Here is a 22688-nt window from a genome sequence, read left to right as displayed (position 1 = left end):
TCAGGACCTCAAAGGATCAAGAACCATTGCGAGTGTCCACTCAATCTTCAACTCTGTAGTATTATATTAACCAAGAGTGTCTCGTATTAATTGTGGCAACTCCCAAAACAAGAATGTCTCATTCGTTGTAAAGCCTCCAGCTGTAACAATATGTATCTGTTTGAAACCATCAGCAATTTGTCTACTTGCCACTGTATAAAGGTGGTCACAGGAGACATGATATATTATGGTATTTGTAATCCATCATAGTGAATGCTGGTAACGGCTATAGTGACAAATCTTGTAATTGTTGAAATCTTTTGGTTCAGATGTCCCTTTAACCTGACGTGCTACTGGCCATACATTATGTTGCGGGGAGCTGTGAACGTACTAACGGCCCAAACACACACCCTTTTCACACTTCACTCACGGTATTGTGCACTGTCCCTTTATAGCAGAGAATATATCACACTCCACATTTTCCTTTTCACCAAAACTGCGAGTATCTCATACCCTCGTGGCAGTTCGTGACCATTAATGTGTTGTGAATGTGTTGTAAACAAAGCAAATGCTTGAACAGTGGTGTTACCTCCTTCAGCGTATATGTGCATATGTCGATAGTGCCGTGAGACTCTCTGTCTTCAGTGTGGTTTCTATGGGCCCCCCGTATGGGTATCTAGTCTCACCTCGCAATTTCTGTGGCTTAGATAGCACGATATCCAGGTAGCTGTGGTGGCGTCTCCTCGTTCCGACGCGCGTTTCGGGACTCCGCCCCTTTCTCAAGGAATTTACAGGTAATGGGGTGGAGGTGTGACTTAAATAGAATCAATAGTAATCTCATTGGCTACTCGCATACACACCCCCACTCTAACGTCACATTCTACACTCGTGTTTGTGAAAGCATTGCTGAGATAGAAAACGAATGAATCTAAGACTCACGAATAGCTGGTGATCGCTGCCGAGCAGGTACTAAATAGGTTCCACATAACTCCCCAGTGAGAATATGTCAATATATGACACCTTCGAGATCCAACCGCTGTACTTTCTCTGTTCAGGGAATTATAAATGTATATATATAGGCATCCGCGGCAAATTTCAATTATAGCTCTGTATCTGCCATCAATCAACGTACCTTAAACGAAACATTCCCTCTCATCAATATTCCGCGCACAGCGTGTTTAATCAGTGTAAGTTAATATTTCATATTGAGTGTAATTTGTTCAATACCGGGGGTCCCGCTACGGGATATCCTATTTGTGTAAAAAATTAGGGAGACTATATGCAGTCGATTAAGGCAAAGCATGTCTCAAAGGCCCTCTTTCTGACCCTATTCTATGCTGATTCTCACAAATATGATATTTCTAACAAATGAATCATATAAAAGAAACTACTAGAGTTAGTGTATATCCGGACCATGTACATTATTGCATCTCTCTGTCCAAAGAATCAATTAATCGGCTCAGACAAAGCATATCCCAAGGGTCTCAAAGAGCCCTCTCCTACCCTATTCTATGTTGTTTCTCGCAGTTCTAATTTCTATAACAAATGAGTCCTACAGAAGGAACTGCCCTTATGTCATCGATTCTGCTTCAACGTATTTATAGGATAGATGGTTAATTCTATCCAAAGGAAACTAGATCCCATACATCCTACGTAGATATCGCAGGACTACCGTTATTGGATCTAAGTGTCCACAAGTTATAATTTGTTTGAACCTTTATCATGGCTCTATACCATGTGTATTGTTGGATTTTCATGTCCAAAGCATCACAATTCTTCATACCCTTTCCTACCTCTCTTCAGTTTTTCATCTTTTAGAGAGGACATATTCAGAGAAGGAAATTCGCCAATTAAGAACTATTGAAAAGCTCAGATGAAATTTCCCCAGGAAATGTCTCTATTAAGACCTCTAGGGACCATGGTATCCAATTTTTTAATCCATAATGCCTCCTTGCGGAATAGTATTTTCTGTCTGTCACCTCCCCTCCGTAAGGGGGAGACCCCATCAATCACTTGAAACCTTAATTGGCTCTTGTTGTGTGCCAATCGGGTGAAATGATGGGCCACAGGTGCATCCTCGTCATCCTTGCCTATGGCTGCTTTATGCTGGCGTATCCTATCACGGACAGTCTGTGTGGTCTCTCCTACATATGCTAGGCCACATGGGCACTTAATAACATATATAACATATTTAGAATTGCAGGAGAACCTGCCATTGATCGGAATCCTTTTACCTGATAAGGGGTGGGTAATATGATCCCCTTGTAACATAGAATGGCAGAGGGCACAGTTCATGCAAGAAAAGGAGCCTTTCTTATTAATTGTAGTTGGTTTTCTCATGGAACCCCAATCAGCCCGTATTAATTCATCTTTCAGATTTTTATTTCTCCGAAAAGAGAATAGTGGAGTCTCTTTAAAGATCTTGCCCACCTGTATATCCTCCCTTAACAGGTGCCAATGTTGTAAGATTATCCTTTTGAAGACCTTGCTATGTGAACCAAAATGACTCACAAAGGGCACTGAAAATTTTTTAACTTCACGAGTAGTCTTACTCAATAAACTAGCCCTGTCAATGTTCAGTACTTTATTCATGTTATCTTCCAGAATATGCACTGGATATCCTCTGTCTAAAAATTTTTTTAGACATTTCATCCAGTCTCTGTAGGCAAATTCCTGGATCATCCACAATCCTTTTAGTCCGCAGTAATTGGCCTAATGGGAGGTTCTTAATCAGAGAAGGGGGATGGAAACTTTCATACCGTAAGGTATTATTCCGATCCGTTTCTTTAGAGAATAAATCACTTCTGAGTTTCTGATCTGTGATCGATATCATGGTGTCTAAAAAGCTCACTTTGGACTTACTTGCTTCCATAGTAAACTTAAGAGATTCATGTGCCGAATTAAGTTTTGATACAAATTGTATCAAGCCATCATCACTACCAGTCCAAACAAAGAAGACGTCATCTATGTAACGGTACCAGCCTAAGACAGATTTTTTATAGTCTTCATCTTTATAGACCACATCCTCCTCAAACTTCCCTACAAATAAGTTCGCATATGTAGGTGCTACGTTTGAGCCCATGGCTGTTCCTTGTTTTTGGACATAGAATGTATCTTCAAATAGAAAAATTTTTTCATATAAAATGATCTTTAAGAGATCTTTGATAAGTCTCCTTTCATTCGGTGAATACAAATTGTCCTTTTCTAAGAAATAGAATACTCCCTCTATTCCTAATTCATGAGGAATCGAGGTATAGAGACTGGCTATGTCCATTGTGACCAGTTGGCTATTCATAGGAACCACCAGTGGAGATATCTTGCACAGAAAGTCAGTCGTGTCCTGTAAATACGAACTTAAATAACCTAATAAAGGTCTGATGAGTTGATCTACGAATACTGCTAATGGTTGGAACATTGAATCCGTACCCGCGACAATGGGTCGGCCGGGAGGATCAATAAGTCTTTTATGTATTTTGGGTAATACATAAAATACCGGTATAATCGGATGTTCTTTGATCAGGAATTTCGCCTGTTTCTTAGTAATGATATCAGAGGCTAAAGCTTCCTCAATTATCTTGCTAATTTTGTTCTTTACCCTCAGTGAAGGGTCAGCCGTCAATTTAGCATAATTCTCTGTATCCTGTAATTGGCGGAGGACCTCCTCCTTATATTTGTTCTTATGCATGATAACCAGGGCACCGCCCTTGTCAGCTGGCTTCAGGATCAAGTCCTCATTTTTCTGAATGGATATCAGTGCTAATTTCTCTTGTTTGGAGATGTTAGACTTCATTTTTGTACGGAAATTTCTTTTAAATTTTTCAAAATCTTTTTTAATTAGGGTAATATATGCTTCAACTGAAGCATTCGTGTGGGGAGGATTAAAAGTACTCTTGGGTCTAATATTTTGTACATGGAATTGAAAGGGACTGGTAGGATCAGTGATGTTAACGTCTCCTTTGTTCGCAAAGAAACTCTTTAATCTCAAGTTCCTAAAAAAACGATGAAGATCACATTCTAATTCAAAAAAGTCTGGGGTTGTAGTAGGGACAAAGGATAATCCCTTTTGTAATACCCCTTTGATTGCCTCACTTATCTCAATCCCTGATATGTTAACTACTAAACTCTCTGCTCCCTCCGATTCTGTCGGGTTGAGATCTGGTATGTTGTATCTCCGGTGTTTCCTCCCCCCCCTCCTCTTCCTCTTCTTCGATTTCTTGTTCCACGTCCTCTTAAGGGAAAAGGGATTGAGGAGTCACTGAAATCACTATCAGAGGAGGACTCTCCTGGGAAATTGTATACTTGTGTCCCTCTTCTAAATCTTCTAAAAGGTGTAAAGTCTGGATTGCGCCATCTATAAACTTTATTATTTTGATAATCAGTGAGATCTCTCTGAAATTTCTTATATTTTTTACTTTCTTTATTTATCTATATTTTTTTTAGAAAGTAAAAAATATAAGAAATTTCAGAGAGATCTCACTGATTATCAAAATAATAAAGTTTATAGATGGCGCAATCCAGACTTTACACCTTTTAGAAGATTTAGAAGAGGGAAACAAGTATACAATTTCCCAGGAGAGTCCTCCTCTGATAGTGATTTCAGTGACTCCTCAATCCCTTTTCCCTTAAGAGGACGTGGAACAAGAAATCGAAGAAGAGGAAGAGGAGGGGGGGGAGGAAACACCGGAGATACAACATACCAGATCTCAACCCGACAGAATCGGAGGGAGCAGAGAGTTTAGTAGTTAACATATCAGGGATTGAGATAAGTGAGGCAATCAAAGGGGTATTACAAAAGGGATTATCCTTTGTCCCTACTACAACCCCAGACTTTTTTGAATTAGAATGTGATCTTCATCGTTTTTTTAGGAACTTGAGATTAAAGAGTTTCTTTGCGAACAAAGGAGACGTTAACATCACTGATCCTACCAGTCCCTTTCAATTCCATGTACAAAATATTAGACCCAAGAGTACTTTTAATCCTCCCCACACGAATGCTTCAGTTGAAGCATATATTACCCTAATTAAAAAAGATTTTGAAAAATTTAAAAGAAATTTCCGTACAAAAATGAAGTCTAACATCTCCAAACAAGAGAAATTAGCACTGATATCCATTCAGAAAAATGAGGACTTGATCCTGAAGCCAGCTGACAAGGGCGGTGCCCTGGTTATCATGCATAAGAACAAATATAAGGAGGAGGTCCTCCGCCAATTACAGGATACAGAGAATTATGCTAAATTGACGGCTGACCCTTCACCGAGGGTAAAGAACAAAATTAGCAAGATAATTGAGGAAGCTTTAGCCTCTGATATCATTACTAAGAAACAGGCGAAATTCCTGATCAAAGAACATCCGATTATACCGGTATTTTATGTATTACCCAAAATACATAAAAGACTTATTGATCCTCCCGGCCGACCTATTGTCGCGGGTACAGATTCAATGTTCCAACCATTAGCAGTATTCGTAGATCAACTCATCAGACCTTTATTAGGTTATTTAAGTTCGTATTTACAGGACACGACTGACTTTCTGTGCAAGATATCTCCATTGGTGGTTCCTATGAATAGCCAACTGGTCACAATGGACATAGCCAGTCTCTATACCTCGATTCCTCATGAATTAGGAATAGAGGGAGTATTCTATTTCTTAGAAAAGGACAATTTGTATTCACCGAATGAAAGGAGACTTATCAAAGATCTCTTAAAGATCATTTTATATGAAAAAAATTTTCTATTTGAAGATACATTCTATGTCCAAAAACAAGGAACAGCCATGGGCTCAAACGTAGCACCTACATATGCGAACTTATTTGTAGGGAAGTTTGAGGAGGATGTGGTCTATAAAGATGAAGACTATAAAAAATCTGTCTTAGGCTGGTACCGTTACATAGATGACGTCTTCTTTGTTTGGACTGGTAGTGATGATGGCTTGATACAATTTGTATCAAAACTTAATTCGGCACATGAATCTCTTAAGTTTACTATGGAAGCAAGTAAGTCCAAAGTGAGCTTTTTAGACACCATGATATCGATCACAGATCAGAAACTCAGAAGTGATTTATTCTCTAAAGAAACGGATCGGAATAATACCTTACGGTATGAAAGTTTCCATCCCCCTTCTCTGATTAAGAACCTCCCATTAGGCCAATTACTGCGGACTAAAAGGATTGTGGATGATCCAGGAATTTGCCTACAGAGACTGGATGAAATGTCTAAATAATTTTTAGACAGAGGATATCCAGTGCATATTCTGGAAGATAACATGAATAAAGTACTGAACATTGACAGGGCTAGTTTATTGAGTAAGACTACTCGTGAAGTTAAAAAAATTTCAGTGCCCTTTGTGAGTCATTTTGGTTCACATAGCAAGGTCTTCAAAAGGATAATCTTACAACATTGGCACCTGTTAAGGGAGGATATACAGGTGGGCAAGATCTTTAAAGAGACTCCACTATTCTCTTTTCGGAGAAATAAAAATCTGAAAGATGAATTAATACGGGCTGATTGGGGTTCCATGAGAAAACCAACTACAATTAATAAGAAAGGCTCCTTTTCTTGCATGAACTGTGCCCTCTGCCATTCTATGTTACAAGGGGATCATATTACCCACCCCTTATCAGGTAAAAGGATTCCGATCAATGGCAGGTTCTCCTGCAATTCTAAATATGTTATATATGTTATTAAGTGCCCATGTGGCCTAGCATATGTAGGAGAGACCACACAGACTGTCCGTGATAGGATACGCCAGCATAAAGCAGCCATAGGCAAGGATGACGAGGATGCACCTGTGGCCCATCATTTCACCCGATTGGCACACAACAAGAGCCAATTAAGGTTTCAAGTGATTGATGGGGTCTCCCCCTTACGGAGGGGAGGTGACAGACAGAAAATACTATTCCGCAAGGAGGCATTATGGATTAAAAAATTGGATACCATGGTCCCTAGAGGTCTTAATAGAGACATTTCCTGGGGAAATTTTATCTGAGCTTTTCAATAGTTCTTAATTGGCGAATTTCCTTCTCTGAATATGTCCTCTCTAAAAGATGAAAAACTGAAGAGAGGTAGGAAAGGGTATGAAGAATTGTGATGCTTTGGACATGAAAATCCAACAATACACATGGTATAGAGCCATGATAAAGGTTCAAACAAATTATAACTTGTGGACACTTAGATCCAATAACGGTAGTCCTGCGATATCTACGTAGGATGTATGGGATCTAGTTTCCTTTGGATAGAATTAACCATCTATCCTATAAATACGTTGAAGCAGAATCGATGACATAAGGGCAGTTCCTTCTGTAGGACTCATTTGTTATAGAAATTAGAACTGCGAGAAACAACATAGAATAGGGTAGGAGAGGGCTCTTTGAGACCCTTGGGATATGCTTTGTCTGAGCCGATTAATTGATTCTTTGGACAGAGAGATGCAATAATGTACATGGTCCGGATATACACTAACTCTAGTAGTTTCTTTTATATGATTCATTTGTTAGAAATATCATATTTGTGAGAATCAGCATAGAATAGGGTCAGAAAGAGGGCCTTTGAGACATGCGTTGCCTTAATCGACTGCATATAGTCTCCCTAATTTTTTACACAAATAGGATATCCCGTAGCGGGACCCCCGGTATTGAACAAATTACACTCAATATGAAATATTAACTTACACTGATTAAACACGCTGTGCGCGGAATATTGATGAGAGGGAATGTTTCGTTTAAGGTACGTTGATTGATGGCAGATACAGAGCTATAATTGAAATTTGCCGCGGATGCCTATATATATACATTTATAATTCCCTGAACAGAGAAAGTACAGCGGTTGGATCTCGAAGGTGTCATATATTGACATATTCTCACTGGGGAGTTATGTGGAGCCTATTTAGTACCTGCTCGGCAGCGATCACCAGCTATTCGTGAGTCTTAGATTCATTCGTTTTCTATCTCAGCAATGCTTTCACAAACACGAGTGTAGAATGTGACGTTAGAGTGGGGGTGTGTATGCGAGTAGCCAATGAGATTACTATTGATTCTATTTAAGTCACACCTCCACCCCATTACCTGTAAATTCCTTGAGAAAGGGGCGGAGTCCCGAAACGCGCGTCGGAACGAGGAGACGCCACCACAGCTACCTGGATATCGTGCTATCTAAGCCACAGAAATTGCGAGGTGAGACTAGATACCCATACGGGGGGCCCATAGAAACCACACTGAAGACAGAGAGTCTCACGGCACTATCGACATATGCACATATACGCTGAAGGAGGTAACACCACTGTTCAAGCATTTGCTTTGTTTACAACACATTCACAACACATTAATGGTCACGAACTGCCACGAGGGTATGAGATACTCGCAGTTTTGGTGAAAAGGAAAATGTGGAGTGTGATATATTCTCTGCTATAAAGGGACAGTGCACAATACCGTGAGTGAAGTGTGAAAAGGGTGTGTGTTTGGGCCGTTAGTACGTTCACAGCTCCCCGCAACATAATGTATGGCCAGTAGCACGTCAGGTTAAAGGGACATCTGAACCAAAAGATTTCAACAATTACAAGATTTGTCACTATAGCCGTTACCAGCATTCACTATGATGGATTACAAATACCATAATATATCATGTCTCCTGTGACCACCTTTATACAGTGGCAAGTAGACAAATTGCTGATGGTTTCAAACAGATACATATTGTTACAGCTGGAGGCTTTACAACGAATGAGACATTCTTGTTTTGGGAGTTGCCACAATTAATACGAGACACTCTTGGTTAATATAATACTACAGAGTTGAAGATTGAGTGGACACTCGCAATGGTTCTTGATCCTTTGAGGTCCTGAGTGGGTGGTGTCGTAATATTCACTCTCTGGGGACGCCCTGGGAGTGACATTGCATTTATTTTTCTGATGATTGTTTTTGCTTTGATGTTTTTCTTTATTTTGCTGAGGGTTAGATACGAATGTGTTTGGTGGATGGGGTATGTGTGGATTTGAGTGAACTTACACCTGATGTTTCCTTGATACTCATGATTGCTTTTTGTGAAAGATCAATTTTGATCATATCTTTTGTTGAAGAATAAAACTTTTTGACTCTAAGACTCAGTGGCTGGGATTTTTGAAATATTACACAGAATATACTCACATGTAACATTACACAGAACATGCTCACATGTAACTATACACAGAATATGCTCACATGTAACATTACACAGAACATGCTCACATGTATCATTACACAGAATATGCTCCCATGTAACTATACACAGAATATGCTCACATGTAACTATACACAGAATATGCTCACATGTAACATTACACAGAATATGCTCATATGTAACTATACACAGAATATACTCACATGTAAAATTACACAGACTATGCTCATATGTAACATTATACAGTATATGCTCACTTGTAACATTACACAGACTATGCTCACATATAACATTACACAGAATATGATCATATGTAACTATACACAGAATATACTCACATGTAATATTACACAGAATATGCTCACATGTAACATTACACAGAATATGCTCACATGTAACATTACACACAATATGCTCACATGTAACTATACACAGAATATGCTCACATGTAACTATACACAGAATATGCTCACATGTAACATTACACAGAATATGCTCATATGTAACTATACATAGAATATGCTCACATGTAACTATACACAGAATATGCTCATATGTAACTATACATAGAATATGCTCACATGTAACTATACACAGAATATGCTCACATGTAACATTACACAGAATATGCTCACATGTAACATTACACAGAATATGCTCACATGTAACTATACACAGAATATGCTCACATGTAACATTACACAGAATATGCTCACATGTAACATTATACAGACTGTACTCACATGTAACTATACACAGAATATGCTCACATGTAACATTACACAGAATATGCTCACATGTAACTATACACAGAATATACTCACATGTAAAATTATACAGAATTTGCTCACATGTAACATTACACAGAATATACTCACATGTAACTATACACAGAATATACTCACATGTAACATTACACAGAATATGTCCACATGTAACATTACACAGAATATGCTCACATGTAACATTATACAGAATTTGCTCACATGTAACATTACACAGAATATGCTCACATGTAACTATACACAGAATATACTCACATGTAACATTACACAGAATATGCTCACATGTAACATTACACAGAATATGCTCACATGTAACTATACACAGAATATACTCACATGTAACATTACACAGAATATGCTCACATCTAACATTACACAGAATATGCTCACATGTAACTATACACAGAATATACTCACATGTAACATTACACAGAATATGCTCACATGTAACATTACACAGAATATGCTCACATGTAACTATACACAGAATATACTCACATTTAACATTACACAGAATATGCTCACATGTAACATTACACAGAATATGCTCATATGTAACTATACACAGAATATACTCACATGTAACATTACACAGAATATACTCACATGTAACTATACACAGAATATACTCACATGTTACATTACACAGAATATGCTCACATGTAACATTACTCAGCATATGCTCACATGTAACATTACACAGAATATACTCACATGTAAAATTGCACAACATGGAGTTAATAACATTGTTCATTATATGTTCATATCTGAGAGAGGTCATTATTTATGGCATCTTGGACAGAAAATGTTCAGGTTTGAATCTTAATTTCACTATAAATATTATCATTATTATTGCTATTATGAAGAAATATTCATGAACAATTATTGTGTTCACAAGGTATTTGGGCATTTTTGCTAAAGATAACAGGAGATTATTTAACATGCTGATCCATTATTAAATATTATAATGACCTTTATGTGTTATGTGATTTGCAAGCGAGTGACTTTATATGCTGACTTAAAGGGACATTATACACTAATTTTTTCTTTGCATAAATGTTTTGTAGATGATCTATTTATGTAGCCCATAAAGTTTTTTTTTTTTTTTTTTTTAAATGTATAATTTTGCTTACTTTTAAATAACATTGTTCTGATTTTCAGACTCCTAACCAAGCCCCAAAGTTTTACGAGAATACCGTCAGATACCTTCTCCAGCTTGCTCCTGTTTGTGTAAAGGGTCTTTTCATATGCAAAAGAAGGGGGAGGGGGAGTGTCTGCTATTTCCCACTTGCAGTGGGCTTTCCGGTTACCTTTTCAACAGAGCTAAACTGAGAGCTTCTTTTAAACAGTTTTATACTGGATTTTATATCAGTATCTGTGCATCTTATTCTTTATAGTAGTGTATATTACATGCAGTTATATGAAAATTGGTGTATAATGTCCCTTTAAAACAACATCTCCATTGTTTAAATGACTATTTCAAATTATTTAATAAAACACATGTTTTGCAGTGCAGAGCTTAATTGCTGATAAAAGCTGAGTTTAATGTTAATACTTTATTTTAGAGCTAGATTACAAGTTAGTGCGGGTCCGGATAAGCAATATCGTGACTGCTCTAACTTGAGCACGTATTACATGTTGATAGTAAACTGGTGAGCTTGAATGCAAACATTTGCGCTTGTCAGGTTAGAGTGAGTGAAAACCTAGCTTAAAGTTTAAGGGGTAAAATAAAATGTGCACTAAACAGAGCATAAATATATTTAAATAAAGTATTACATTCATATACACAAATTAATAAAAGCATTTTATAAGGGTTAAAAGGTACATGATGTGTGTATATGCAGTATATATATATATATATATATATATATATATATACATATATATACCTATCAATGTGTTTATTTTTGAAAGTGCACTTCATTGAAGTCTATGAGAAGAAGAAGTTAACGCTGTAGCGATATCCGAAGACCTGCAGCTAGCGCTCACTTGTAATCTGGCCTTGAAATGTAAATGTCTGACTTATGCTAATAAATGACTTAATATGCTAATATATAAATCAATATGCTGATGCCAGTCTAAATATGCTAATATGCAGATAGCTATGCACAGCTAGAGACAGGTACAATATATGGCCTTGGCAAGACCACTAGAAAACATTAGCTATTCATGTAAGTGGTACTCACGTGAGCAAGGTGATGAGGGGTGGTCTGTTGATGCCCGGTAGTAGTTTGTATCGCAGGGGCACACCTGGGAGGCTAAGGTATCAGAGTGGCTGAAAGGGGGGCACTTGGAGCACAGCTGGTCCCCAGGAGATGACTTGTAATATCCCCTCTCACAGGCTGTAAGAGACAAGAGTGACTAAACTGGGTGTAATTGGGGCTTCATATTTTATTACAATAATAATATCACCAATTATAATATGACTAATAGTATTTAGCATTATTAGGTATTAAAGGGATATTCCAGCCAAAATTGGAAACCACATGGGTGCATTTTGGTATTGAACAGAAGCAATTTTGAAAAAATGCTTCTAATAAAAGCTATAGCTGTTTCAAAAGTGTATTTAAGTATGCACCGTGCACCAGAATTTTAAACACAGCACTTGCTCAGAAAGCCTAAGGTGCTTGTACCATCTGGTAATGAGTCAATTTGTTAATTGCTGACATAATAAAATCCCCACTGATGATCTGAGCAGCTGCAGTATTTAAAATGTGGGTGCAGTGACAATATCTAGCTATGCTTCACATGCACAGTGATAACTTTTACTAGAAGCATTTTTGCTAATACATGTATGTTGCAAACATCTTTTGATTCAAAGATGTAATTAATCTATGTGCATCTAAATTTTGACTGGAATGTCCCTTTTAATACCACAACTGTCCATAATAAATGTATTAAAACATATTATTATTTATCATAAAAACTAAATATTTACCTGTACACAAAAACAACAAGATAGGTTATTTAACACCTATACCCATGTGTTATATCTGTTAGAGAGAGATATAATAGCAAGTATGGGCTACATTACAAGTGGAGCTCAAAATATTAGAGCTATTTTGTGCTAACATAGCTCAAATTAAATCAACTAATTTTTATTTGTGCTCTCATATAAAAAGTTGAAATAATATATTAGTGCTCAAGTGAAAGTTTAAGGTGCATGTCAGGTAGCGTGGGGTGAGTTAAATCCCTCTCACAACAGACTTCTAAGGGTTAGATTATGAGAACAGTGCTAATTATCGCTCCTATTTATTCATAAACACATATTTCTATATAGATATACACAGATATACTGTACATAGGAATATATATTTATAAATACTTAGAACATATTCCCCTATGTGAAATATTTACAGTAAATTCATAGTTAAACACCTGCATAAATATGCTTTTACATGTTTTCAGCGACTTGACTGCAAAGCGCTCCAATGCACTTATATACTGTATGTCTATATATGTATACATATGTATTTATATGTTTATATGTGTTCTACTGTATATTTATTGTACATATTTAACTTTTTAATGTTCTTCACTTACAGGATAATGTTATTCTTATTCTTAAAGGGATACTAAACTCAAATTTTTTCTTTCATGGTTTAGATAGAGCATGCAATTGTAAGCTACTAATTCTAATTCTAGTTCTAATTTACTCCTATTATCAATTTATTTTTGTTCTCTTGTTATCTTTATTTGAAAAGCAGGAATACAAAGCTTGGGAGCCGGACTTTTTTTGGTTCAGCACCTGGGTTGTGCTTGCTGATTGGTGGCTAAATGTAGCCACCAATAAGCAAGCGCTATCCACTTGGGGTGGATGCCAGAGGATCGACAGGGCGCCTTCCTTGAACCCCCCAGGCAGAAGCAGAAAAAAATTGTGTAGATGGGGAAATTACATTACAACAGGCTTTACCCACAGCCGCTTGGGTAATATCAGGTTTACCCGGGTAATCCTAGGAATGCTGTGATATATGACTATACCTGTAACATATACACAAGATCCAACTCCCAACGTGACACAGATGAGGTGCTCTGTCACTATCAACATATTCTGCTTCTTTTACTTTAATACAAATAAAGTATTTTATCTGCACGGACACACCGGCGGTAATTTGTCATTGTATTCCCTGGTGACAGCTAAATGTAGCACAAATGTTTCCTTTTCTTTGCGGTATCACATATTTTGTCCAAATCATGATTTGCTGGAATGTCTATAAATGCTGTTTAGAACATTCCATGATTGTATCTACTAATATCTATATACAAAATTGCTTCTCTAGCTCTTAAAAAGAAAAATATATGACTGCTGAATATTGTTGCTGGTTCCTAATACTGATATAGCTGTGTCATCACCTGGCTGTATTATTAGTTTGCATATTTATTCTGTAATTATCACATTCTGAGATTCTCTTTGACCATAGCAGTTTATTAGATATCTGTTCAACATATTAACCATTTGTACTTCAGACAAAAACGTTAAAGCCACTATTTCACCTCAAAAGTGATGCATGTAAATTTCCACAGGGTTCACTGATTTTCAGTTCCGTTACGCTTAACTAGAATTGCACTAAATATTTTAAAAGCAATTTATTTCTGACACGATAACTACTTATTCATTATTTCACAACACTTCAAGGTCCCTGAACATATTTTAAGCTAATGTTAGAGTCTACGTTTTCAGTCTAAGGGGCCGATTTTAAACTTCAACTGTGAATACTCTGTAGTTAACAGTTAGACGTATCATTGGTACTCCGCCCTCACATACTACTTTATGCGCCCAAATGATAAATTTATCAACCATTCAACACATATGCTCATGTCTATTCCGGCGCAGTGTACCTAACTTTAGATCCGCCACCTTTCAGCACGTGAATGCCATAGAAATCAATGGGATGTTACGGTATTAGAAAACGGAGTGTGTGATAACATAGGAAGGTTGAATTTGATGCTGTTTCTTGACGCAAACAGAGCATTAATTAGCATTAATAATCCTTTAAAAAACAAAGACATGAGATAAGCATATCATGATTTTTAGAAATACAAAGAAACTTTAATCTATGTGAAAATATCATATATCAGAATTTCCATATGAAAAAAAAAGAAAAGTACATTTCTATGATATTTATTGTTTGTTCAGGTATAAATCTATCTATTTCAAGGACATTAACAGATGAAAAATAAAAAAATTAGCTTTGAAGAAATGTGCTTGTTCATGGACAGGAATGAAATGGTATAAATAAAGTTGCAAAAAGAAGACAAAAATGTCTTTATTTGATGGACATTCAGGGTAGATGATTTCATAAATAAGGATATCCGCGACATCGATGCTTCTTATTTATCAACTGACCGACGATATTTGAGTCAGACTTTTTTGCGTGAGTTTGACAGACGTGTTGATAAATAAGACCATTGAATGTAGATTTGTGTCAGCAATGTCTGGTGAGCGTATTGACCACAGAAAATGCGTCTAGATTGATGCTTTGATAAATGGGCCCCTAAACATTTAAAAGCCAGGAAATTGCAAACATAAAACCCTACACCAATCAGGAAGATTTGTTTTATACATCATTAATGACATCACTAATAGGGTTGCCACGTATCTAGTATTCAACTGGACAGTTCCGTTTTTTAGTAGGCTGTCCAATAAAATCTTCACCAAAATACTGTACACTTACGTCTCCAGTTTTCAAAGTTCCCGAGTATTAGCTAAATGTAAAATACCTCCTATGCCTCAATGCATTACATATATGGAGCAGAATTGAGAGTTAGCTAAGGGGTCAAATTATTATTATCGGTTATTTGTAGAGCGCCACTAGCTCAAATCACTTATTTATATTGCAACCAAAGAGATGAAATTATTAAATACATGTTACAGGCAGCCAAGGGATAACATTTCTGCTCAGCTTTGAAAAACATACATGCTGGGTCAAAAGTGGAGGCTTTTGGAGATCCTACCAACAATTGTTACCAAATGCTTATAGATTGAACAGCTGGCTGCCACCCTACTCACTAATAATATTACATTTTTTACACTGTAAATATCAGTTCATAACGAATACATTTGTAAAGTTCTACAAACAGAAAGAGACAATATCTGCCAGGAACTAACAACAGCTCCGTGGCGTGTTCTATTACCACCTGGGAGGAGCTTCTTTTAGCAGAATTGTGCTTTTCACAGAGGAAGACTTTCCTGAAGTAAATCAGTCTGATCCCACCTAGTAAGGTCATTCCAGCCCTGAAATACCAGGCAAGTCTCTTCTGAACAAGGAAAATAACAACCACAGACAATTGTTTCGGTCATCTGTAGCCATATCTTGCACCTCACTGATAAAGTCCAAAGGAGGCTGAAAGGATCATCTGGGGTTGCCATGTCCCTTGTCCAGAGGAGCTCAATATTGATTCCACAGCACCACAAAATTTCTCAATAAAAAGTCTCCTGCTTTATTTATTCACTTATTAAAGTCATCATGCAACGATTAATGCATGATTAAGGGCAGTGGGGCCGAAACGTTGTATGATGACTTTAATATGCGAATAAATAAAGAAGGAGACTTTTTATTGAGAAATGTTGTGGTGCTGTGGAATCAATATTGAGCTTTTGTTCAAGTAAGAGGGATGTAGTGACCCCTTTTGCATGCACCAAACATTCAAAGAGGACTTAAGGAACCACCTTTAAATTGCTGTGTCCATAAATGGTTTACTTGTTCAGAGGAGAATTGGCTGATATTTTGGGGTTGGACTGACCTTACTAGGTGGGATCAGACTGATTTACTTCAGGAAAGTTCTCGTCTGTGAAAAGCACAATTGGGCTAAAAGAAGCTGCTCCCAGGTGGTAACCCGGCCATAGAACAAACCATTGAGCTGTTGCTCCTGGAAGACTGCTGCCATCTAGTGCTCTTGCTAATGTATAACATTGTTAAAAAAATTGCTATATAGTGCTGCAAACACGTGCACGCTACTGAACTTATCTTCCTGCTTTTCAACAAAGGATAACAAGGAAACTAAGAAAATGTAATAATAGAAGCCGAATTTGTTTAAAATTGTATGTTCTATCTGAATCATCAAAGGAAAAAAATGGGTTTTATGTCCCTTTAATGGAATTCAAGGGGATACAATCATTGCTCAGTTGTGAAAAATATATATTGCAGGTTCAAGGGTGAAGCCTAAGTTAGAGCTTTAAGGGGGAAACATTTATGATCCCCACCTATGCCCAGTACTTTTGTAGAGGAGAGTTATCAATCCTAATTCAAATCTATCAGAAAGTGCTTCTGATGTTCTTCAGATTCAAAGCTATCCCAAACCATTTGAAAACTCAGCAATTTCATGATTTTCTATTGTTAACTAATATTTTGTATTGAAACAATTCAACAATGGTAATGCAGTCCATAAAAATATATTTTCAAGCATAGGTTTGAATGATTTTAAACATTTCTATTGAAATAATCATAACTTGCTAAAAAAACAAACAAAACACAACATTTGGTATCTTTTTAAATGGCATATATTTACCGTTTGGAAGTTTTTTCCCCCAACATTTAAGATTTTCTTATACTTTATTGATGTTAAAGGGACACTGAACCCAAATGTTTTCTTTTGTGATTCAGATAGAGCATGACATTTTAAGCAACTTTCTAATTTACTCCTATTATCAAATTTTCTTTATTCTCTTGGTATCTTTATTTGAAATGCAAGAATGTAAGTTTAGATGCCGGCCCATTTTTGATGAACAACCTGGGTTGTCCTTGCTGATTGGTGGATAAATTCATCCACCAATAAAAAAGTGCTGTACAGAGTTCTGAACCAAGAAAAAAGCTTAGATGCCTTCTTTTTTAAATAAAAATAGCAAGAGAACGAAGAAAATTTGATAATAGGAGTAAATTAGAAAGTTGCTGAAAATTGCATGCTCTATCTGTCATGAAAGAAAAAAAATTGGGTTCAGTGTCCCTTTAATACATTTCCTTGTTTAATGAAATGTTAAAAATAGAGCTCAACTTAAATAACTTAAATATGATCATTAGAATGTCCAGTTATGATTGCATGTGTCTGGGCTTTAACTTATATATATATAAAGTGTTAAGCATCCATTATAGTGTTAAAATTACATGCTGTAATCCTTGCATTTTAACACTAGTGACACCTTAAAGGGACAGTCAAGTCCAAAATAATCTTTCATGATTCAAATAGGGCATGCCATTTTAAACAACTTTTCAGTTTACTTTTATCACCAATTTTGCTTTGTTCGCTTAGTATTCTTAGTTGAAAGCTAAACCTAGGAGGTACATATGCTAATTTCTTAGACCTTGAAGGCCGCCTCTAATCTAAATGCATTTTGACAGTTTTTCACCACTAGAGGGCGTTAGTTCATGTGTTGCATATAGATATCATTGAGCTCAAACATGTGAAGTTACCTAGGAGTGAGCACTGATTGGCTAAAATGCAAATCTGTCAAAAAAACTGAAATAAGGGGGCAGTTTGCAGAGGCTTAGATAAAAGGTAATTACAGAGGTAAAATGTGTTTTATTATAACTGTGATGGCTATGCAAACTGGGGAATGGGTAATAAAGGGATTGTATATTTTTTCAAACAACAAAAATTCTGGTGTTGACTGTCACTTTAATGCTTTGTGTTTAGCCCCAGCGAAGGGTTTATTCACAAAGTTAAAGCCCCGCACTGGACCTGCAGGGCACTACTGGTTCCAAGTGGAAACTGCCGCTGATCTAATCATCACTTTGAGCAAGATTTATCAAGCACAAAGAGAATTCTCCAGGTAGTTCTCCTATAGATTCTCTTTAGCTTGCCTTTAGAGAACAGGAACAGAGTAGGAAAATTTTACAATCGAACTTGCCCAATTTTAGGCACATTTTTGAATGATAAATAGGGGCATTTATTTGTGTGCACATTTTTAGGTGCACATATAGGAGAATAACAATAATAAATATTTTCTTCTAGCGATATTGCGTATCGTGTCCCTCTCTATCATTAGCGAGTCATTTGGAATCTGTCCCTATGTCTATAACATTCTTTATTTCAGCGCAAAGGCCATAACACAGATGTGGTTTCAGGCTACCAGCCCATAATCATAATAAGGAGAACACACTGGCCCCCTTCCTATCACTCTCTTGAAGACAGGACAAGGCAAATTATTACAGCATCAGATTAGCCCACTGTAGTAAAAGAGGAATGATTAGGCATAATCATCCTTAATTATGGTGATATGTGCTCTTGTTCTTGTGCAGCGATTTAAAAGGCACAGGTCAAATCCATCATCTCAAACAGGAGGCAAATTATCAGACAATGGATGAAAAAAAAAATTATTTTTTATGCCTGACAATATTAAAGTGCCTGAAAAATAATCAGTCATATATTACAAAGAATTTATACCACTATTTAGCAAACACACTCAAGTCTTGTGAAATAACACTGAGATGTCAAACATCAAGGACTAACAAGTGAGCCAAAGATAAATATTATTAACATCAGAGATCTTATTCACCAAATACTGGCATGTACACTTGCATGAAAATGGTGCTGCTTTATATTTTATCCCAGGGTTTTATTCAGTTCTTAGGAGCAAGCAAAACATTATTTCGAGTTGTTGTGCCTATTTAGCTTGTACGATTTCAGAGAAGTGGCAAACCGAGTTTTAGGAAGAAATTCCAGATCAGCATAAATATTATTTATATTATGTCCATATAGGCTTCGTCTCCTCATAGTTGATAGAGTGCTGTCCCCCCGGTGTCAGGCAATCTGCTCTGTCACCTGAAGCAATGAGAGGAGGTTCCAGCACTGCCATCCTGCTGCCTGTGACACAGAAAGCTGCCACACAGGGTGACAGCTACTTTTGTGCTAGAATTGTAATTTCTGCAAAAATAATGTAGCAAAACTATATAATTACCAGTAGCTACAACTCACATTTATTTAAGAAGTAGTCAAGGGGAAAATGATGTTAAATTGCCACCTTTATATTCAGCAGCATTGCTGTGTGATAGATGTGGGCACAGGACTATATTCCCTTATTCTGCAGCTCTCTAGCATACCCCATATATTATCTGCTAGCATCTCCTAGGGGCTTAGCACAGAGGACTTCTTGCACATTTCCCATTTCTAGTTTTAAACAGAGAGTGCAGTATTTTTCTTTGTTGCAAATAAATAAATAGATTATACTATTTATTAATACTATTTATTATTATCTTTTTTAAATTAATCTTCCTAACCTGAACATTGTTTTATATATATATATGCCAGTGAACAGTCAGGCATATTCTTTTAGATTCAATGATAATTTGACACTTTAAAGGGACATTAAACACTATATACATGCTAGATAGAATGATGCATTCAAATAAAAGATTATTCCATGACTAACATGTAGATGTATTTTTTAAAGTTTCATTAGTTGTTTAAAAAGTGACAAAATAAGTGTAAAGTTTTAGTGTCTATAAAACACTGGGAGCTGCCATGTTGTAACTTGTGTTACCTTCTCTGCTGTGGCCAATTAGGGACCGTTATAAATAGGTCACTAGAGTGTGCAGCCAATGGTTGTGCTGGAATTAAACAGAGAGAGAGAGAGAGAGAGAGTTGCCATCAACTCAATAAAGAACTTTTCAGAGAGTCATTGCAGCAGAGCAGTAAAGTGAGCAGGTTAATTTGAATACTGGCCACACCCACCGATGGTTTCCACACCAAAAGAACACCCAATTTAAATTGCACACAATATTACTTATTATATTATTCATTGCAATCTATAAACTGCAGGACATTCACAGATGCCAGGGTGCCATATTAGAAATATTATTTTGCTATTCTGCTGTTAATGTAAAGAGAGGGGGACTCAGATTCCACAGTATGCAAACAAAGATATGTATAATATCAACCAAGACTCCCTGTCTGATTCCCACATTCAGGCATTTATGCCAAGCCCACACCTCAGGGCAGATTAAAGGGACAGTCAAGTCATAATTAGACATTCATGATTCAGACAGAACATACAATTTTAAACAACTTTCCATTTTACTTCTATTTAATTTGCTTCCTTCCCTTGCTATCCTTTATTGAAGGGTTTATCTAGGTAAGCTCAGGATCAGCAAAGAACCTAGGTTCTAGCTGCCAATTGGTGGCTGCAAATATATACTGATTGTCATTGGCTCACCCATGTGTTCAGTTAGAAACCAGTAGTGCACGGCTGCTCCTTCAACAAATGACACCGAGAGAATTAAACAAATGTGATGATAGAAGTAAACTGGAAAGTTGTTTAAAATTGTTTGTTCTACCTAAATCATGAAAGAAACATTTTGGGTTTCATGTCCCTTTAACCCTTTGAGTGCTAAGCACTTTCCCACCTGGGTGCTAAGATTTTTTAATTTTTTTTTTAATTTTTTTAACAAAATTTTGTAACTTTTTTTTTTAGATCCCCAAGACTTACACTGTTGGAAAGGTTAGGCGATGGTTGGGGGTCTGTAGCTGCTTAGATGCCTGAGATACATTGTCAAGTATAAAAAAGTTGCGCAGTGACGTCATCACTTTATTGCACGCGACGTCACCGCACATAACGTGAAGCCCCGGAGATGCCTGTCACTATGCAGGCCCGCTCGCTGGGGTAGGAGCGGGTGGGAGCCCCCAGATCTCCCTCAAGTTGGGAGAATGCTAGTGATGGCTCTGAGCCGTCGTTAGCACCAGAGTGGGAAACTCTGTGACGGCTCAGAGCCATCATTAGCACTCAAAGGGTTAAACCACACAACAGGAGGCCAAAATAAACAGCACTGTACCGATAAAACCTGGACAGTTACAAATACATATAGCTGGGTTTACAGAAATGACATTTATTGCAGTTTTCAGCCTGAAGATTATTATTAGCAAACAGGGGCCGGCACTTGATATATACTCGATATAGCAACTGTTTGCATCACAATATTTTATATTTGTATCAAATTTGTATTTGTTTTGTAAAGAAAACAATGAGAATAAAAATAAAAGCACATTGGAAATTTCAAACACAAACAGAAAGTGTTGCAAGATTACAATCCAAGCACAATAGCTGCCGAATGAGCCTGAAATTACCACCACCCCTGTGGGTAATGATTGTGCCTCGCAAGCAATCAAAATCCTGTTGCTAAAACTATGAAATCCCCTTCCTGAAACAGCACAATAAACTGCAAACTGACAGTATTTTCTAAGGGACTCTTAAGATGTACATTCTGGGGGAATCACAATTCGGGTACAGTAACTGTGCGCTGTTAGTGAGCTCACTCTCTTTTTTTCATAAAAGGGACACTAAATAAATGCTAGATAGAATGATGCATTCAAAGAAAATGTTAGTCTGAAAATAATGTAGATGTATTTTTTAAAGTTTCATAAGTTGTTTAAATATTGGTGTAAAGTTAAAGAGGCATATTTAAGAAATGTCTTGCGGACCTTATCCGACAGTGCGGATCAGGTCCGCAAGACATCACTGAATGCGGAGAGCAATACGCTCTCCGCATTTAACATTGCACCAGCAGCTCACAAGAGCTGCTGGTGCAACTCCGCCCCCTGCAGACTCGCGGCCAATAGGCCGCCAGCAGGGGGTGTCAATCAACCCAATCGTACTCGATCGGGTTGAATTGTTGCGATTCCTGTCCGCCTGCTCAGTGCAGACGGACAGGGTTATGGAGCGGCGGTCTTTGTGACCGCTGCTTCATAACTGCTGTTTCTGGCGTGTCTGAAGACTCGCCAGAAACACGGGCCATCAAGCTCCTTTCGGAACTTGATAGACAGGCCCCTTAGTGTCTATAAAACAAT

General features: G+C 37.1%; 1 protein-coding gene across 1 annotated transcript in view; it reads right to left on the bottom strand.

Annotated features, from left to right (window-relative positions):
* EPHA8 (EPH receptor A8) overlaps nucleotides 1-22688 on the bottom strand; it is a 261148-nt gene that overhangs the window by 97304 nt on the left and 141156 nt on the right. The window contains 1 exon segment of the mRNA XM_053690913.1: nucleotides 12098-12253. Coding sequence (XP_053546888.1) covers nucleotides 12098-12253 — 156 coding nt within the window.

The sequence above is a fragment of the Bombina bombina genome, chromosome 8 (assembly GCF_027579735.1).
Source record: "Bombina bombina isolate aBomBom1 chromosome 8, aBomBom1.pri, whole genome shotgun sequence".
NCBI classification, from domain to species: domain Eukaryota; kingdom Metazoa; phylum Chordata; class Amphibia; order Anura; family Bombinatoridae; genus Bombina; species Bombina bombina.
Note: the sequence above shows the minus strand (reverse complement) of the source record. Positions and strands in the feature narration are given on the sequence as shown.